The sequence below is a fragment of the Fringilla coelebs genome (assembly GCF_963513975.1).
Source record: "Fringilla coelebs genome assembly, chromosome: 2".
NCBI lineage: Eukaryota > Metazoa > Chordata > Aves > Passeriformes > Fringillidae > Fringilla > Fringilla coelebs.
In genome coordinates, this window is record NC_140029.1 from 24,293,907 (window position 1) to 24,312,311 (window position 18,405).

The window sequence follows — 18,405 nt, forward strand, 5'->3', positions numbered from 1 at the left end:
TATTTAAAAAAAAATTGAACAGTTTTGGACAGTAGCATAAGGCTTCTCAGAAAGAAAACTTCATATTTAATTATGTTTTGCTCAATTCTGAATCTGGGTGAAATGTGAATTAATATTTGTCATTTATGTTTGTGTCACAGGTGTTTAATTTCTTCTACAGTCTGATCACTAACATGTCTTATTCTAATTGCCAAGTTCTGCTCTGCAGTTCAAACTGAAAAAAAATGAGGGTTTATCTTTTGCCCATGTGACATTTGGTAAATTTGTCACACAATTATCTATGGTAAATCTAAATAGCAAATAGAAATTTTTATCTATGTTCCTCTAGATATTTTACATTTAAATGTCTGAAGCAAAGCATCTTGAGGTAAAAAAAACATTTATATTTCATTATAAAATGTTCAAACTAATTCTTTCAATATTTATTCAATATTCATGAACTTACAGTTTCATGAAAGGCTTTGTTTGTCTGTCTTTTATTCTGTGAGAAACGATTTTGTCTTGTTTTTCAATGAATTCTGCCTAGAAGGTGTTTTATATTTTATTTCTAAAATGATGGGTGTATTTCATTCTGTTTCCAAGAGCAGTTCTTATCCCGAGTTGCTCTCAGTGTTCTCTATGAGTATTTGGGTTAACTGTATAATCATGTTTTTTTAATAATCAGTGATGAAACTCAAGTAACTTAGAGTAAATATAAGATTTGTTTTAATTAAGTTTGGGCTTTATTCCCTAGTGGAATGCACTATTCCCACATTCCCATATTAAGTCCACATTTGCTTTCAAAGAAATTATGTACACATTTTGGCAAGGAGCTGATGTACACTCCATGAGATTGTCTCATTTGCACTGTCAGAATCCAGACTATTATTTTTTAAGATATTTGTATTCTCAACTCATGCAGCTGATTCCATGCTAATTCCTTGGATGTACAACTCAGAAAAATCATCCAAGATTTTGGCATTGTTGCTTTTCAGAAGTGTCATATTGTCTGAACTCCTAGTAGGGAAAACAAGTCCATGTGTATAAAAGAATAGTTTTAACTCTTATGTGGATGAAGTATATTGCACATTGTTCAAGTAATTTCAAGAGTCTGCTATTTGCTTTCTTGTTTGGTTAGTTTTACTTAACACAATTTCAGAGCAGCTTCCAGTCATAAAATTTATCTTAGATATTGCCAGATTAAAAGTAAGCTAAAAAGTGATGGAATTTAATTTTAAGAACTGCAATGGCAATATATGCATTGTTACATTTAAACATACTCTTTTTCAAAATAGTATTGTGTAGTTCAGCTGTACTTTTTACATTCAGTTGCAAAATTGGCTATTGATTTTCCAACCTAGTGCTGTCAAAAGCAGACTCATGCATATTCTCTTTGGCTTGTTCATTTCTGCTTCAGAGAAGACATGCATAAAGGTGAATTTTAAATCAAAGTATGTTGCTCCGTGTCTTTGGAACAGACCAGCCTATGTGAACGGTTTATTTCTCACCAATTTCTCTTCAGTACTTGGACCAGGAGCTTGTGTTTCAGCCCTGAGTTGTATCTCAGTTCTGTGCTTGTGCCACCCACAATTTGATTGTCTGTCATCTTCAGTAGGAGTCTAATTGCTTTATTGATTCTCTTTGTAGCAATCCCCTGGCTTTACCGATTGCCAAGCAAGACAGTTTGCTGGAGAAAGATACCATGTTCAAAGATGCAGCCAAAGGCTTGTGTAAGCAGCAATCTCAAGACAGTGCATCTGAAAATATCACTGTCAACACCACAACCAAACTTGAGCAGGTAACAGCATGAAGTGTCCTGAAATTTTCATTAGTGCTTAGGTCTGGAATTTGTGAACTTAATGAAGCTGAAGACCATAGTATTTTTTTCCCTCACCGTACAGCACTGTCATTTGCACTGTGGAGCCTTGTCACCTTGATCACTCCCCGCAGTTTGTTTCCTCTGCAAATTGAACAGCTGCTTCCTGCCAGCTACTGGTGGCAGGTCAGGGGCTGTGGGGGCTCAGAGCCCTCAAATTCTATTCATGGATGACAACAGGGGAGGGACTCTGGGCAGTTGGTGCTGCCAAGTGTGTGTCCTTGTCTCAAACTTCGAGTTACAAAAGAAACACAACCTGGGAGATTGAAAAAACAAAAAGAATTTCTAAGGAATATAAAGCTGCAAAGTGACTGTAATTCAAAGCCAGGAATTGCCAGATTTACAGCTGCAGTGGTAACTCTCTTTCTTGTGATAATGCATTAGATTATCAGCACTGATTATTTGAATACGCTTTACAGTTTTCTCCACAGGAGGACAATCTCAATACCTATATAGGATGAATGCAAAAGGAGACAATTATCTTTTCCTCATAAATCTAGCACGTTCCAGGTTTGAATGTTTAGGACTTATTTTTTCAAGGTTGTTTTTTGTATGTGGTTTGGTTTTTGTTTTGTTTGGATTTTTTTTGCGATACAAAGGGGTTTATTTTCTGTTACATGCATTTGGGAAACACGTATTCCAGAAATATTTAGCCATTTATGAAAAAAACTACTTTAGGATCAAGGGATGGGGGAGGATAGCATTTCCATTAAAAATAATTTACTGTGAATTTTAAGCATAACAAAGGAGCAAGATATTGGTTTGATTTAAGCCATGTTAGTTCAAAGAAACTGCATCTCTGTCTTGGCAGAGGAACGCATGCTCCTCTGGTTTTTATTTGGATGTGTTTCAGAGGAATGGCTTGATCATACAAGATCAATCAGTGCATCCATATGTAAAGGATATGAGTCAATCTGTGAAAGAGTCTCAGCTTTGGAATCCCGTGGAGTGCTGGTTCCCTATCCAGTCAGCAGATACCACAACATGTTTTGCACTTGGCTTACATCTTGTTTTCATGTCATGCAGTTTCTGATGTTGCTGGCTGATGTGATTTGGTGGAAACTGCCATTCCAAGGGACAAGCACTGCTGGGCAGAAAAGTGAATGCTTGCAACGCTTTAAGGAGGAATCTTCCTATAATTGTAGGGAAAGAGAGGAGAGAATTTAGCTTGCAGTCTTGCCAGGATTATTGCTTGCTTCTAGATGCTCATCAGAAGTGTGTACAAGAACACAGATACCTCTTTCTGCCTTAATAATTTTGATGTAAGCCTAGCCAAAAATATTCAGGTTTTCATTATCTCTAAGCTAGACTTTTGCTTTATAGTTTGTGCACTAAAACATGCACAGAAAATGAGAAAATTAACAGACTAAATTCAATCTTCCAGATGAAAATGAACAAACAGAAGTTTTTATGCTCATAATCTCATTGCCCACCATGATCTTGAGTCTCTTCAGGGTCCCCAAGGCAGATTTTCAGAAGCAGTCCTGTTGTTTCACTGTTTACTACAGTGGAACTTCCCACAATAGTTGCAAGTCAAAGACAAGAGAGCAGACTTAAAGGTGAAACCCTTTTAGCTTCTTTTATCTGAGGAATTTCTGCAGGAAACAGTCTGATACTCTACTGTAATCTAGCTAGGAGTGTGTATCCTATGTTTTTTAAGTAACAGGAAAAACTAGAAGATATCTGTAGTTGTATAATTTGGAGTGATGCTCCCTAGCATGGAAGGATAGGAAGAGGCCTGTCTGAGAAATTGTCCTTAGCAGGGGATAGGTTAGAAATGGTGCTATTTTAGTGGGTTTTTAAATGACTGCTTGCATTAGAAAAGAAATAATGCAACTTTTCAGTTAGCAAGGGCTTAAAGAGCTTTAGCTTTTATGAAGGAAAGGGAGTAAACTGCTTTAATTACTTCAGGAAACAGTTAAATTTTAGGGAAGTAAAGAGCCTCTAGATATTGTCAAAATAAAATATGTAATTTTTTTTCTTTTGATGTAATTGTGATCCTGGAAGTAGAGGGATTGTATTCTCTACTACTTGCCATGCATTATGAACTGCAAGTATATGTGTATCATATTTGTCTTAATAATATTTAGACCTTATTCTCCAAGAACAAAATTTATCCATTTAACACTATTATTATTATTATTATTATTATTATTATTATTATTATTATTATTATTATTATTATTATTATTATTATTATTATTATTATTATTACCATTATTATTATTATTATTATTATTTTTATTATTATTATTTTATGATAACATATTATAATGTAATAAAATAAAATATTTCACAACTTGGGAAGTAAAGTTTAAAGTTTTAATTTATTTCTGTTGCTACCTACCTTCCTGCTGTTCCTGCCTTTTGTGTATCCTAATCTAAGGACTTTCTAATGAGATGCCTTTTATTCTTACCAGTTGCATTCAAGCTACACTCAAAGTAATCATGTTCTGTTTAATTTTTCAGTAGGATATGTGGAGTCATTACTTGAATTTTATGTTCATATATTATTGAAATATATCAGGATGATATTTCATATGCTTTATGTCAGAAACACGACACATTCTTAGGCAATCTGGCATGCAGATTAGGCCTTTATTGGGGGATCAAAAAGAAAAAATTCATCCTAGCACATATCAGACATGCATTTTTAATAGAAAAAGCCTGTAACTTTTTTGGTTTGGAAAGAAAGAACTGTTCAAATTTATGTATCACTTCAGGGTGCTTAAATTGCAAAAATGCTGAAAAAGAGCCTTAAGAAAATATTATTTCCCAGGTAGATTTTTATTACTTGAAGTATAGGAGATGGGGATGAAGTGACTACTTCTATAAAGCCTTTTGGACCTCTCTTGGCTTGTATTAGCTTTTGGTTTTTTCCTGGTTAAAAGATGTTCTTTGATCATCAGTAATGTCAAGATCTGTGCTGCCAAACAAAGAAGGCAGTATGAATAATTTTCATAAATTTATCATATTCTCAATTTCTCTTCCTCTCATCTGGGAAGGATATTTTTTGATAGCAGACTCAAATTAATGAATTGAATTACATGCTTCATGCTGCAAAAAGAAAAAAAATTAAATATTTTTTTCTCTTAATTGAGTCTTCTTTAAAAAAATAAAATTGTACTCTGGTTCTTGTTTATGTATTGTTGGCCACATGAACTGTGTTATAGAGTATCCCCTGATACCTTTTTGATTTTTTCAGTATGAATTATAACACAGACAAGGCTCAACTATGCATAATATAATATTATACATAAGAGCTAGGATGTATTTCAGTGACACAAGTATGTAAAAAATATTTACAACTAAATAATATATATAACTCTAAGACTATATATAACTAATTTGTGAGCAGATTCTGAATGTTAAGTGTATGTAATTGAGTAAATAGAAATCTTCATTGTAAAGATTACAAAAATCTAAAAACTAATCACTCCCAGAGGCATGGTTATATTGGAACTTATGCTGTGTGTATGGCTATTTTTATTTTATGTCTCATAACATATACATCATGCATTGAGCTAAAAAACACATCTGTATGCTCAGAAAAGTGGACGAGAATGGAAGCTTAAGGTGCCCGTAAATAAGATATTAAACATGTTCATATTGTTTAGTGTTAAGTCAATCAGTTGTGAGTTTAAGGGATTTAGAGTTTCTTATTTCTATGTGATTATTTGCTTGTTGAACTATGGAATTGGATGCAATGAGTCAGGTAGAAAATGCTGAAACTCCAAATCCTAAACTTTGTAGAAAAATGTTGAAAAGATCTTGATTTCCTTACTTGGGAGTTTTACTGAGCACTTCACATTTCTAACCATACTTACAGAATGAGCATTTTTGGCCATGCTTAGATCATGAAATAAATGCAAGCCAGTGCCTGTTTCCTGGCCTAGGGCTGTGTGTGGGATGAGTCCATAGGCATCTGTAAGGCACAATTTTTCTCCCTGCAGGGATGGGGCCATGTCCAAATGACCTATGGGAAATGATTATTGTCATTTGACCTGAATGGTACCCAGGTTTCATCTGCATGATGAGTGCTAGCTGATAGGAACCAGGAATGTAGAAGGAAGTGTTCTAAAAAGTTCAGGAAATATGGAGAATCCCAGGGCAGTACTTTTATCCAAACCTTGCTTTTATTTACAAATACCCAGCAGAGGTTTAATGTTTGTAGAGATAGATTAAAATAAGCTCATTCTACGGCACAGATGTTCAGAGTTTTGATAGCACACAAGGGAGTGCAGTGAAGGCCAATGCCTGTTTTATTCCTCCATGCCAAGTGAGCACACTATTAAGGAAAGAATGCCACAGACTCTTCTCTCTGCTCTGTCTCTACAAGACGCTTAACAATATTCTTGGAATTCTTTGGTTAATTTTTTTTTCTATTCTGATGTGCATCATCGAAGGCAAGTGCCAAAATGCAATTTAATTTTGTTTTGCCAAGTGGAATTCTTGTTTTCTAGTCAGCTGTACATCCGACTGGCATAATTTAAAACAAAAAGAGCAAGGAATACCATTTTCTGTGGGACAGAGGAATCTTCATTCACTTCAGTGGGGTGAGGAACAAACCTCTGCAATAGGCAGACAATAGGTGCCTTACACCTGTAAGGCACAGGTAGTGAAATCTGAGTATCAGGATTGCTGAGCTCGACCTTGAACCTATGGAAACTGAGAAGTTCTGTGTCAGATCTCCAGTACTAAACACAAGTATCCATTGTCTTTGGGCTCTTCCCCATGGCAGAAGCATGCTCCATGTTCCCTCCAGTATCTCCCAGTCTGCTTCTGTCTCTGATCTCCTGTCACTGACAAAAGCTGAAGGTGCTGAGGTGTTCACCAGAAAAAGGCAGTGCCTGCTTTTCTCTTGAGCCTTCATTTTAAGCAGAGCAATAGAAGAAAGAAGTATCATCTTAATTGTCCATTCTCAAAATGGAGCCTAAGTTATCATAGTAAGCTCTGAACAAACTACTTAATTCTATTGCCATTCATGTGAGAATTTTCTGTTTCTGGGTATTTTGCTGACATAAAAAAGGAATCAAACTACATTTTAAGTCTAGACCATTATTTATAAGCACACTGCTTAATGTGTCAGTGTTTATTTTGTCTTTAATCAAATTTCAATTATTGCTGATTCTTTTTTCTTCTGTCTCCCATTTTAAGTGTAGATCATTATTTATAAGCACACTGCTTAATGTGTCAGTGTTTATTTTGTCTTTAATCAAATTTCCATTATCACTGATTCTTTCTTCTTCTGTCTACTGTCTCAGTTTTCTGGATCTTTTCTGTTTCATTAGGTTTCTATTTACCCTTGCAGAGTTTATATTAGTCACCCTAATCTCAAAAGTGTTAAACAATTTCACTCACCAGTTTTGGCTAAAGTGGACTCTAAAGTGATTTTCTTCTGGCTTCTCTAACACATTTCCAATTTCTTACTACCTTACTTCTCTTCTGCAAGAAAAATTCAAGTACAATTTCAAATCCCATATAATAAAGAGTGGTCTGAGAGCTTAATTAAATACTGCAAGAAATACTTTACAAGTCCAGTAGCTAATTTCTTGATTTCTTCTGCTATAAACATTTAATGAAGAGAGAAGGAAAATTGCATTTGATCAAAGAATCATTATGAGTTTAAGAACTGCAAATTGCACTCTGGTATCTTCTCAAGAGCCCATCAGACTAATGCAGCTATACACCATAACATTTATATTAATTTTTATATTATTCTCTTGATTAAGATTAATGATGTGGATTTATCGGGAGTCACAAATTTCCAGTTTCCTGATGCATTTTTGTTCCCATAAATTCTAGTGGTCTTGGTTTATACTGTAAGCTAGAACATTATGGTACAGAATGATTCATTGTGAAGTTACTTTATTTCTCTAATTTCTGTTTTCTAGATCAAGCTAATGCCTCCAGCTCCAAATGATGACCTGGCTTCTCTGAGTGAGCTAACAGACAGCAGCCTGCTTTACGAGATTCAGAAGCGTTTCAACAATAATCAGATATATGTGAGTTGCTATTCACCTATCAACAGTAAGCTTTCAAAAAAGATCAGAGAACAGGAGAAATAGGATTGCTGTCACAGCTACTGGACAGTAAACTGCCCCGAACTCATGACAAGTTTTAAAAGGATGAGGGCGTGTATGTGTGCGTAAGCCCTGCAATTCCTTAAGATTGTGTAGAAAAAGGAGAAATAAAAAATACAATGTCACTGCAACAGGTTTGAATACAATGTATGTGTGTTTATGTCAAGGAGGAAATAAATTGGTAAACATTGATGAATGCACTTGTCATGAATGAGTGTTTTAAGGTCTCTCAGATCACATTGTGGTTGGGGTGGGGGTGCACCACCATGATTTGTAATCTTCCTTCTCAAGCCACCAAAAGAGCCTTCCATTTTCAAAGCTATGTTAATTTAATAGAGCATGATTACTAGAAATGTAAAAGAAATTTTGATTTAAAAATCTCTCAGCATGGGAGATTTAATTATTCATTTCTTCCAGCATCAGAGAAATAATGATATTGTAGTGTTAATCATCGAGATACCAAAAGAAATTTTTCTATCCACATCCATATCTTACCCACAACTTATTAATAACTTACTAAACAGCTGAGTGGAGTGTAAATGTGAAATATGCATATTATTTTAAAATTTATAAGTTGATTACACTATTTTGACTAAAGGAATATGGGGAACTGTTATGTTGCTGTGTATCCATTTGAAATTAAGGGAACTTCAGTTTTAGGTGTTATGACATTCAGTGGTAAAAACAATTCTGGGGTTTGTAATCTTGGATCAAATGCTAAAAAATATTCATTATATGAGTATTTGTTTTCCTTTATCTCACTTTCAAAGATACCAGATAACTTAAACTGAATTAATGAAGATCCACAGAGGAAGCCTTTTATTTTAAGATACTGAAGTTTTCACCTGAAAGAATCTTCTACTCTGGAATTCTCTTAGCTTAATAGTATTTGTAGGCAGTAATCACTAGTATTCTACTCAACAGCAGCCACTGTGCTTTGGCAGAGTATCAGCATCAGTGCTGAAGATGCTTTCATCTTGACTTGGTTCTTAGACTTAGAAAGAAAAGTCCTTGGGCTCCAATTCCAAGCCAAAGTTCTCATTAGCACTAAACACTTCCTGCTTCATTTTCTTTGGAAGCTTTACAAAGTTTCATTCTGCTGGAAAACCCAACAGTGAAGTCAGGGTGGGTGAGAGAAGGGAAATAATTTTTTGCATTTTAGAAGAAAATCAGTATATTTACTATGAAAGACAATATTTTCCACCTCCCCAAATCAAAAAGCTTCATCTTGAAAAAGACAACATGGCTAGAACTGTTCACATGATGCTTTGCTGTCTGACCTCTTCAGAGACAGAAGGCTGGCAATTTTTGCATTCTAATAGCAGCAGCTATTTATGTGGTGTCAAAAGTATAGCAGCAAGAATGGCCTACAATCTTACACTTAAGTGCACAGAATTGTAGAATGGTTTGAGTTGGAAAGGACCTTTAAAATCATCTGGTTCCAACCCTCTAGCCATGGCCAGAGACATCCTCCAGTAGAAGATGTGGAACTCAGGGCCCTATCCAGCCTGTCCTTGCACATTTCCAGGCATGGGCATCCTCTGGGCAACCTCTGGAAGTGCCTCAGCATTGTCACAGTAAAGATTTTTTTTCCTAGTAACTATTATAAAAATTTTCCCTTTCAGCTTAGAACCATTCCTCCTCATTCTGTCACTACAATCCCTGATAAAGAGTCCCTCCCCATCTTTCTTGTAAGCCCCTTTAGGTATTGGAAGGTAGCTATAACTTCTCCCTGGAGCTTTCTCCAGGCTAAACTGTCTCAACTTCCTCAGCCTGTCTTCACAGCCGAGGTGCTCCAGGCCTCTGATCATCTTTGTGACCCTCCTTTTGTCCTCACAGGTCCATGTCTTTCCTGTGCTGGGACCCCAGAGCTGGATGCAGTGCTTGTATGTGTATCAATTGCTCCATCTTACCCCACAAGCAACATATTTTAATGTATCAGCTCTGGATAACCAGTATAGCATTTCTAAATTATGTCAACTATTCCATAAAAATCACTCAAGAAGCTTTTTTTATGTGGTAGGCATGCCAGGAGTTAGACTCGATGATCCTTGAGGGTCCCTTCCAACTCAGCAGCTTCTGTGATTCTGTGATGTTTTTTGTTAGTTTAACAAGTGGAAAGTACCAAATTAAATTTCAAATAATCTACCAATAATATATGTAGTGCAATTTTTCTCTGCATAATTTTCAGTTATGAACAATTCAATTTATTACAAAAAATACTAATTAATTCTGTTCAAAATGTAAATTTAGATCCCAAATTCAAACTGAGGAGTTAAAAGCTCAGAATTCATTAATTATGTTTAGCATGTTAGCTAGATTTAAGAGGCTTTGTTGAGAGTCCTTTTTGGAAGAAAGCCATTAACCTCCTTAAAAATTTAATTTATTATTAAATAAAGCAATTATGTCTTCTTTTTTTCAGACCTACATTGGTGATATACTGTTACTTGTTAACCCATTTAAAGAACTTCCTATTTATTCTACCATGGTAAGCATTCTCTTTTTAAAAGTTTGTGGATATTTTTTCACAATTCATATAGTTCATTTGACTGGTCAAACCTCTACAATTAATTAATAGATATGCTTTTTATGGGGCACATAAAAATATGGTATTGGTGATATGGAGATATGGTGTTGGTATAACAATTTATCCCCCCCTCTTACCTTCTCATTGATGCACAGAGATCACAGAGCTCAGCCTCCCTGACAGGGAATGTCCAAATACGTCTATTTAACTTACAAGAATTATAAAGGGTTAAAAATTTGGGAAGCAAATTGTAATTTGTGGCTGTTTGCTACATCATGTCGCTTGGTGTGCAACAGTAGTAAATCTGAGAGAGAGAAACACAGTGATGCTCATGGTAGAAGCAGCAGATTCTAAGTTGGGAGTCTGAATTTATTTCTAGAAATGGAAATCATCCATCATCCATCCCAAAGATTTCAGATGATGGTATTTTTTCCTGTCACTGTGTATTTATATTAGATACATGATTTTGTGCACCAAGAGAGAACTGTAAAGAGAAAGAGTGTACGTATTAAAATGTTTCCTGAATGTTTGCTGCATCTTTACTTCTCTGTGATAGATATGTTTAAGTAAGTTCATAATGAGACACTTTTTGTCCTTTTTTTTAAATGTTTGGGTCACCTTGGATAATAATTGCTTTCACTTCATATTTGTAATCTGTACACTATTGTGCATTATGCAGCTATTTCACAGATGATCAAGAAGCCATGGTGGTAAAACCATTTTTTAAATGCTCCAGTATAGTGTAGCATATTAGCTGATGTTGTATTAAAGTCTCTAAGTGTTGGATGATCTATGTATTAAAGTAATAAAAAAGGATGATCTCAATTCCTCACTAAATGCAGACATGCTATATGATGTGGCTCATTAGTTAGCATTTTTGTTTCAGGTATGTAGTTTGTTAGCTGTCAAAAAGAAGAGGACTGCAAACATGTATTGAGCATTATACTATTTTTAAAACAAGGATGAAGCAATGAAAATATTATCATCTATATCTTTTAATAACAGTGACATTTTATGTTTCCTTCTTTTTTTAAAAAATACTGTATATAACTTCTCAACAGATAATTTTATTATTGTGCACTGATTGCCCACACTTTGTTCCAATGGAATACTACCAAAATAAATATTTTATAAGAAATCATTCACTCCGAGATTACATAAAGAATTGCATATTGATGGACACTAATGTACCTTGCTCCTTATGGAATTCCATGCAATTGCTAGATGATAATATTATTGCATTTCTACATGGCAATACACTATACAACTGCACTACACATTACAATATAATTTTACAAGGAACATACAAGCACAACTTTGGAGGTATCTTAGTGACTGTAAAAGTGCTTGAGCTGTGGTCATGCTGCTTTGTTACATTCCTGCAGAATTTACTTGTGCCCGATTAGGACAAATATACTCTTGAAGTTCATGTTAGAAAAATATGTAAACTTGCAACATTTTGCACTGAGCAAGGTTTTTCTTTGTACTTTGTGACATTCTGAAATGATTCCTGGAGAACTGGTGTGGATTTAATCTTTTTTTGGTATGGTAGCCCTTAAGGCTTAACTAAGAATATATCATGGAGGATTCATTCAGCTTCACTGTTGTAGATACCCCAGGACTGAATAGTTTAGTATCTAATTAAATAAGACAGGCATGGAACAGAAAGGAGTGATATATCAGGATATCCTCAGGAAAAAAAAAAAAAAAGAAAAAAAAAAAAGAAGTGGTTTCTATAACAGATAATTGGATTTACTCAGGCTTTAAGGGTAGTTTGTATTGTATGTGTGTCAGGAGTTATTCTATATTGCAGAGAGAGTATTTGTAGGAGACTGCTCTGTCATGTAAAAAATTAGTTAGTTTATAAATTATTCCTTTAACTTTTCATGGGATGTTCTTATTTCGTTTTGTAAATTTTCAAGTCACGACACTGAAAACTATAAATGTAAGGCATTAAAAAGTAGCTTACTAGGTTTTGTTTTACTTAATGCACAAACCAGTACTGTTAAGTCCCCTAGTTATGTTTCATTTTGTATCTTAATTAGACCTTCTGTGTTTAAAGATCTATTTTCTGTAATTAAGATTTTCATAGCTGTTGTAAAGGTATCACTTCTATGCATAGAGAAATTCTGTTCATAGTGCTTAGAAAGCATTGCAAAAGACCCAGGATTAAGGGGGTGAAACATAACTGTTTTGAAATGTATTTATCATTTTAATTTTCTACGATTTTTCAGGTCACCCAGCTTTATTTAAGTAACTCTGGAAAGCTGTGTTCCTCACTTCCCCCCCATATATATTCCTGTGCTGAAAGAGCTTACCACATGCTATTCCAGGAGCAGCGTCCCCAGTGCTTTATCCTCAGGTGAAAATTTATCTTTCTATTAATTAATTTGTACCTCCTGCCTTTCAGCAGTTTCCCTTGGGCCTCAGCAGTTGAGATTTCCATTTTATTTTTTCTCTAACTGATTTTTTTTCTATGTACTGATCTCTGTATCATACATTAGAGCAAAATAGAAATGAAAAAGGTTTAATTACATCTCAAGTTCATAAATTCTCTTGGGCAATTGCCACTCCATGTAGCTGCATCTAATTAGGAACAAGAGTTAATGGTAAAGAATTCAAAACTGCTGTGTATGTTTGCTGATATTACATGAATCAGGATTAGAAACAGAATCTATTGACAATAAAAATGATAAGTCCTTGACTAAATTACAAACCTCTGTGGTGAGGCGCCTGTATTGGAGCAGGCACTCTGCCTCTGTTTGTGTGACCATGAGTTTGTTCTTTAGCTCTCCAAGCTCAAAATGGATTTTTAAATGCGCTTTAACATTTAACCCTTACTCACAGTGTTATTTCAATAATATATAACTTCAAGATTGTGAGTGATTGTAATCTGTGAAAAAAGTTTCATCCAAATATCTGGTATTATAATGGTGAAATTTGGCATTCACCTGGAATGTTTTAGTCCCCAAATCTATTATTCCTTCTTTTCTCAAACTCTTAGAAAACAGTGAGTCTGGCGAATTTGATGTACTCAGACAAAGAAATGTGTTGCTCGGTCTCATCACTTTTCCATCTTTTCACCCTTTACTTACTTTCATATCTTGTGAATCTTCAATCCTAATATCCTCCATGGGATTAGAGACTCAGTGAGATTGAAAAAGACCTTTGAGATCATCGAGTCCCACCTTTGACTGAACACCACCTTGTCAACCAGACCATGGGACTGAGTGCCATGTCCAGTGGTTTCTTGAGCACCTCCAGGGATGGTGACTCCACCACGTCCCTGAGCAGCCCACTCCAATGTCTAATCACCCTTCCTGAGAAGACCTGATATCCAGCTGTCCTAGTTCAGGGTAAATTTGGGAGAAAACTTCTAAAGGGGTTCTTCCAGAAAGTAAATTCAAGTGGGCCCTCCCCCACCTGGTTTGGGAAAAGATTTCTTTGGAGAAAAGTGGGAAAAAAAAGTTTATTTTTGTTAAATTGTTTAACAGGCAACGCATTCACTAGCACAAAATGTGAGTAATATAAAACAATAAAACCTCTTGCCAATCTGAAGAGATGACACACTCAAAGTCCCCTTGGTGGGCTGTAGCTCAGCTCACTCAGTTTGTTATCAGTCCTTCTGGTGCTGGAAAAGCCACAGCCCAGGCCTGGCACAGTGGGCTACAGGTGTGAGTTGTTGGTGCTCTTCTGGGTGTTCAGCCCAGAGCAGGCTTAAAAAGTTCCAAGAAAAAGAAAAATCAACAGTCCAGGGAACTTCTCTGCCCCAGCTAGCTAAAACTAACTAAAAGCAAAGGAGAGCTCTGTCCCGCCGTCTGTCTGTGCTGCAGCCAACACGGAGAAGGATGCAGGGGAGCAGATGCGGTCCCTGATCACATACTCTGCACTTCTTCTCTCCTCCTCTTCGCCCTTGGAACCAGTCTTAAAGGTGTAAAACTTATTTCTGGGCTAAACAAACGAATGGGGATACGAGCATCATAAAGTCACTCTGGAGCACCAACCTAAACCTCCTCTGGTGCAGCTTGAGGCTATTTCCTCACTGTTTTGTCTCTGGTTGCCTGGGAGAAGATGCCGATCCCCAACTGGCTACACCCTCCTCTCAGGCAGTGGTAGAGGGTGATCAGATCTCCCCCGAGCCTCCTTTTCTCCAGGCTAAACAACCCCAGCTCCCTCAGCCATTCTTCCTAGGACTTGGTGCTCCAAACCCTTGGCCAGCTCCATTGCCCTTCTCTGGACTCCCTCCAGCACTTGCATATGCTTTCTTGAAGTGAGGAGACCAGAACTGGACACAGGACTTGAGGTGCAGCCAAATTTGTTACCTTTTTACATTTTTATTCCCCCAGTCACTTCACATCTGATCAAAAGCTCGCGCACTGAAATAGAGCATTTTACAATGGGAAAGCATTTGGCCAAATCACTGAAGAACTTACTATCAATTATTTGCAGATGTGTTCAGTTTGTAGCAAGCCAGCTTTATTCATGTATGCTTAAGAGCTGTCTTTGTATAAACTTCTAATGGAAGTTATGGAATAAAATGATATTATTAGTTGTGCTCCTAAATAGCCAGTAGGTGGACTTTTCATTATTAGCTTCCTTCTGACTGCATTTTGCTTCTGCTTTTCAGGATATGAAAATACATTAAGCACTGACAAGATAAGTAAAGAGCTGTCCAGGGAGCCTAAATATAGTCATGTTAAAAGCTAAGGATTCTTAATAAATCAAACCAAAGATTTATGGCATGCTGATTGCTAATTCTGTGAGTCAAAAAGTCATAATGAATATATAAAATTAAATGGTCTAGCTTGCTAACAGCCAGGAGTGTCAATATCCAATGATACTGTTGTGACATAAATCACATATTTAAGCCAAATAACCTGGAATGGGGAGAAGTCCTTGTGTTTTACAGTGGAATTCATTGAAAGCTTAGGATTTCCTCAGTTTCGCATCACCAAAACCATTCTGTTCAATTTAATTTTTTTTTAAAGTATAATTCTATGTATTTTAAATGCAATGGGCTCCTGCAGTACAGTTACATATTTGTATTGAAACATTGTTTAGAAATACACTGTCCAATTCAGCTTAATTTTAGAAATATAATTTCCAACTAACATGAAAGATTGATCAGTTACAGATAGCATTACTGATAATACAAAACTCATTCTTTTGTATTTAACAGTTTTGCTTGCACATATTTGTTTCAAATCTGGAAACTTCAGTCACTTGGAGCAAGACTCAGTATCTCACCTACTCTGAAAATGGAGAAGAAATAAATTATTCTGACCTCCGAAAGTGTGCCGACTTAGTCACTCTTCCCTGGAAATACCTTGCTATATTAGTGGGAATTTGGGGTAGTAATGCTCCCTGTAGTACAATAAGAGATTTGTTTCAAAAGTTCATGCAGAACAGCACACCTGTCCTCCTTTAAATGTGGTGGAAATCTAACATGAACACATTCTGTCAGCAGTTTTCCATCACTTCTGATCATAGTTCAAGTACTGCAGGAGTAAGTTTTTTTGTTAAGTATGGTATGAGTGCAGTATCTTTGGTCAGAATTGAAAATGAAGTGCAAAAAATAAAACCCTGTCATATATAACATCTGAAATGACAGGTATATTGCTCCTTACATGTTTTGTATTTTGTCATATTTTCCCTAAAAAGACGATTTATAGAATTTCTTTATAGTGGGTTTGTTGTTTACCAAACAATACAAAAATGACCTACAGTTCTGAAATCATAAAGGTATAGACAAACCTGCCTAAGATGCAGGAACGGGTGGTAAGCAGAGTGTATTGCAGAAACCAGGCAGGTTGGAAAATCAATCAACTTTTTCTTTTCCTTCCTGTTCCTTTTGTATTTTTTTTCCATTCTTCCTATTGTATTCTTCACTTTCTGTTTCTTCTTATTCCCCATCGTTACCACAGCAGTAATTTCCCCATCTGCAAAGAGAACCAGGCAGCATTAGTGAGCTCCTTTGCTGGACAGAAGATAAAGGAAAATATAAAATCTGTGCTATAAGTACCTTCAAAAAGACTTCAAAGCATTAGATTTGATTGGTTTGACCTGTGGTACAAGACAAGGTATCTTGACAGCTCTGACAGCCTTCATGTGCATACACAGTCAGTCAGTCAGTCTGCCTCCTATGTTGTGTTCTTTATTTGTCATCCATAAACCTTCTGTTATTTGAAATAAAGGTTTGATGGAGGTACCTTCAATCCATTCAAACAAAACTAGCAGAGAATATAAATAACATTTCAGTTGTGAAAATAGCCCTGATTCCTCCCTCTCTTCCGTGCCTGTCATCTTGCAGTGGAGAAAGTGGTTCTGGGAAGACTGAAGCCTGCAAACAGATAGTGAAACACCTCACTTGCAGAGCCAGCTGCAGCAGAAATACCTTTGATACAAAGATAAAACATGTAAGTAGCATTCCAACCCCTGCGTGAAACTAAACCTTGGCCTCTTGGATAGACAGAGATATTTGAGATGTATGGAAAAAGGTGTCAGCTCTGTATAAACTCATAAATGGCTTGTTTTCACCTTTGAAGTCAAAGGAAGGGTGGGTTTTTTGGGGTTTGTTTTGTTTTGTTTTTGTTTTGGTTTTTTTTTTCCATGAATGGGAATGGGATTGGGATTCAGCTCGCATTGATCTGATAAGAAGCATCTCCAAAGTGGAGACGGTTTTATTTCTATGTTTTGGTGACTGAAAATCATGTTGCAGTGAATAGGAAACATTTTGGTGATAAGGAACTGTTTCTTACACATTGAATTAATTGCCTTCAGTAAGTAAATAAATAAATAAATAAATAAATAAATAAATAAATAAATAAATTTGCCTGTATGGTATTCACTGGACAGTATAAGAGGTGTTGAGACATCTGAAGAAATAGTATGCAAGACAGAAACTGTAAACTTGTAGGAAAACTGCAAGGGTTGAATTAGGTTATATGGATCAAAATCTGTGTACTAAATATATTTAAGAAATAGGTGAGAGTTCTGAATATTTGTTCAGTCATATTTAATTTCCAAAATATGTGTTTCCATATACCCATATCTAATGCTCTAGAAAGGTTCACACTGATATTTTAAATTATGCTGAACCCTGGATTGCCAATTCAAGTTCTTTAAAGAAATTACCTTTCCTGATGAAACTTCTCATCTGAGATACCAGCTCAGCTATCAATGGGTCTTAATGGAAGTGGAAGAGCATGATCAAATTTTAGTTATAGAAAGACCCTTTAAAACTAACTTGGATGGGATATCTGACTTTAGATGGTAAATGTATCAGATCTCATCCATAGAGAATAGAAATCTTAATTTAGTTGCCTTTTAAGGTGCCTTAATGAACACAGTTGTCTGCATTAATTCCTGCTGCAGTTGTGCGTAGCACCATTAAATTAATAAAGGTGCACAGGTTAAAGCAGGTGCTGAATTAGTCTAAAAACAAACACGTGCTAAACATCTCTACTGGAGTGGAACTGGAACCAGAACTTGGCTGGCTAGTTTTCTGCTGCCACCTACTGCACAGACATCTGGTTTAATTAATAATTGGGAATGGTTTAACTTTCAGAGCTTCTGTGCCACTCCACAGACCTCTTCCCTCCCCAGCTAGGTCATCCACCTTCCTGAAAGCAGGGATGTCAGATCAAGTGTCTGTGCATCACATTGCAATCACCTTCAAGGATGCATAGGGGAAAGTTCTGAAGGAAATCTGTCAGGGTGTAAGCAACTAATTATACACAAGAAAGCTAAATACAATGGCTGTGACCATGAAAGCCTAACATGGAAATGCATTAGTAAGACATGCCATAAAAATGTCTGAATCTGTTTTCCCCTCAGTTTTTCACTAGTATAATCCTGAAATAATTCTATTTGAAATCAATAATTGATGCCATATCTGACATTATATAAAACTTGTAAATTCCTTTGGTGGGTTATTAGTA

General features: G+C 35.9%; 1 protein-coding gene across 1 annotated transcript in view; it reads left to right on the top strand.

Moving 5' to 3' along the window:
* MYO16 (myosin XVI) overlaps positions 1-18,405 on the top strand; it is a gene marked incomplete at both ends in the record, with an annotated part of 272,441 nt that overhangs the window by 107,703 nt on the left and 146,333 nt on the right. Inside the window, 5 exon segments of the mRNA XM_084226992.1 lie at positions 1,627-1,777; positions 7,750-7,860; positions 10,361-10,426; positions 12,700-12,827; positions 16,776-16,881. Coding sequence (XP_084083118.1) covers positions 1,627-1,777; positions 7,750-7,860; positions 10,361-10,426; positions 12,700-12,827; positions 16,776-16,881 — 562 coding nt within the window.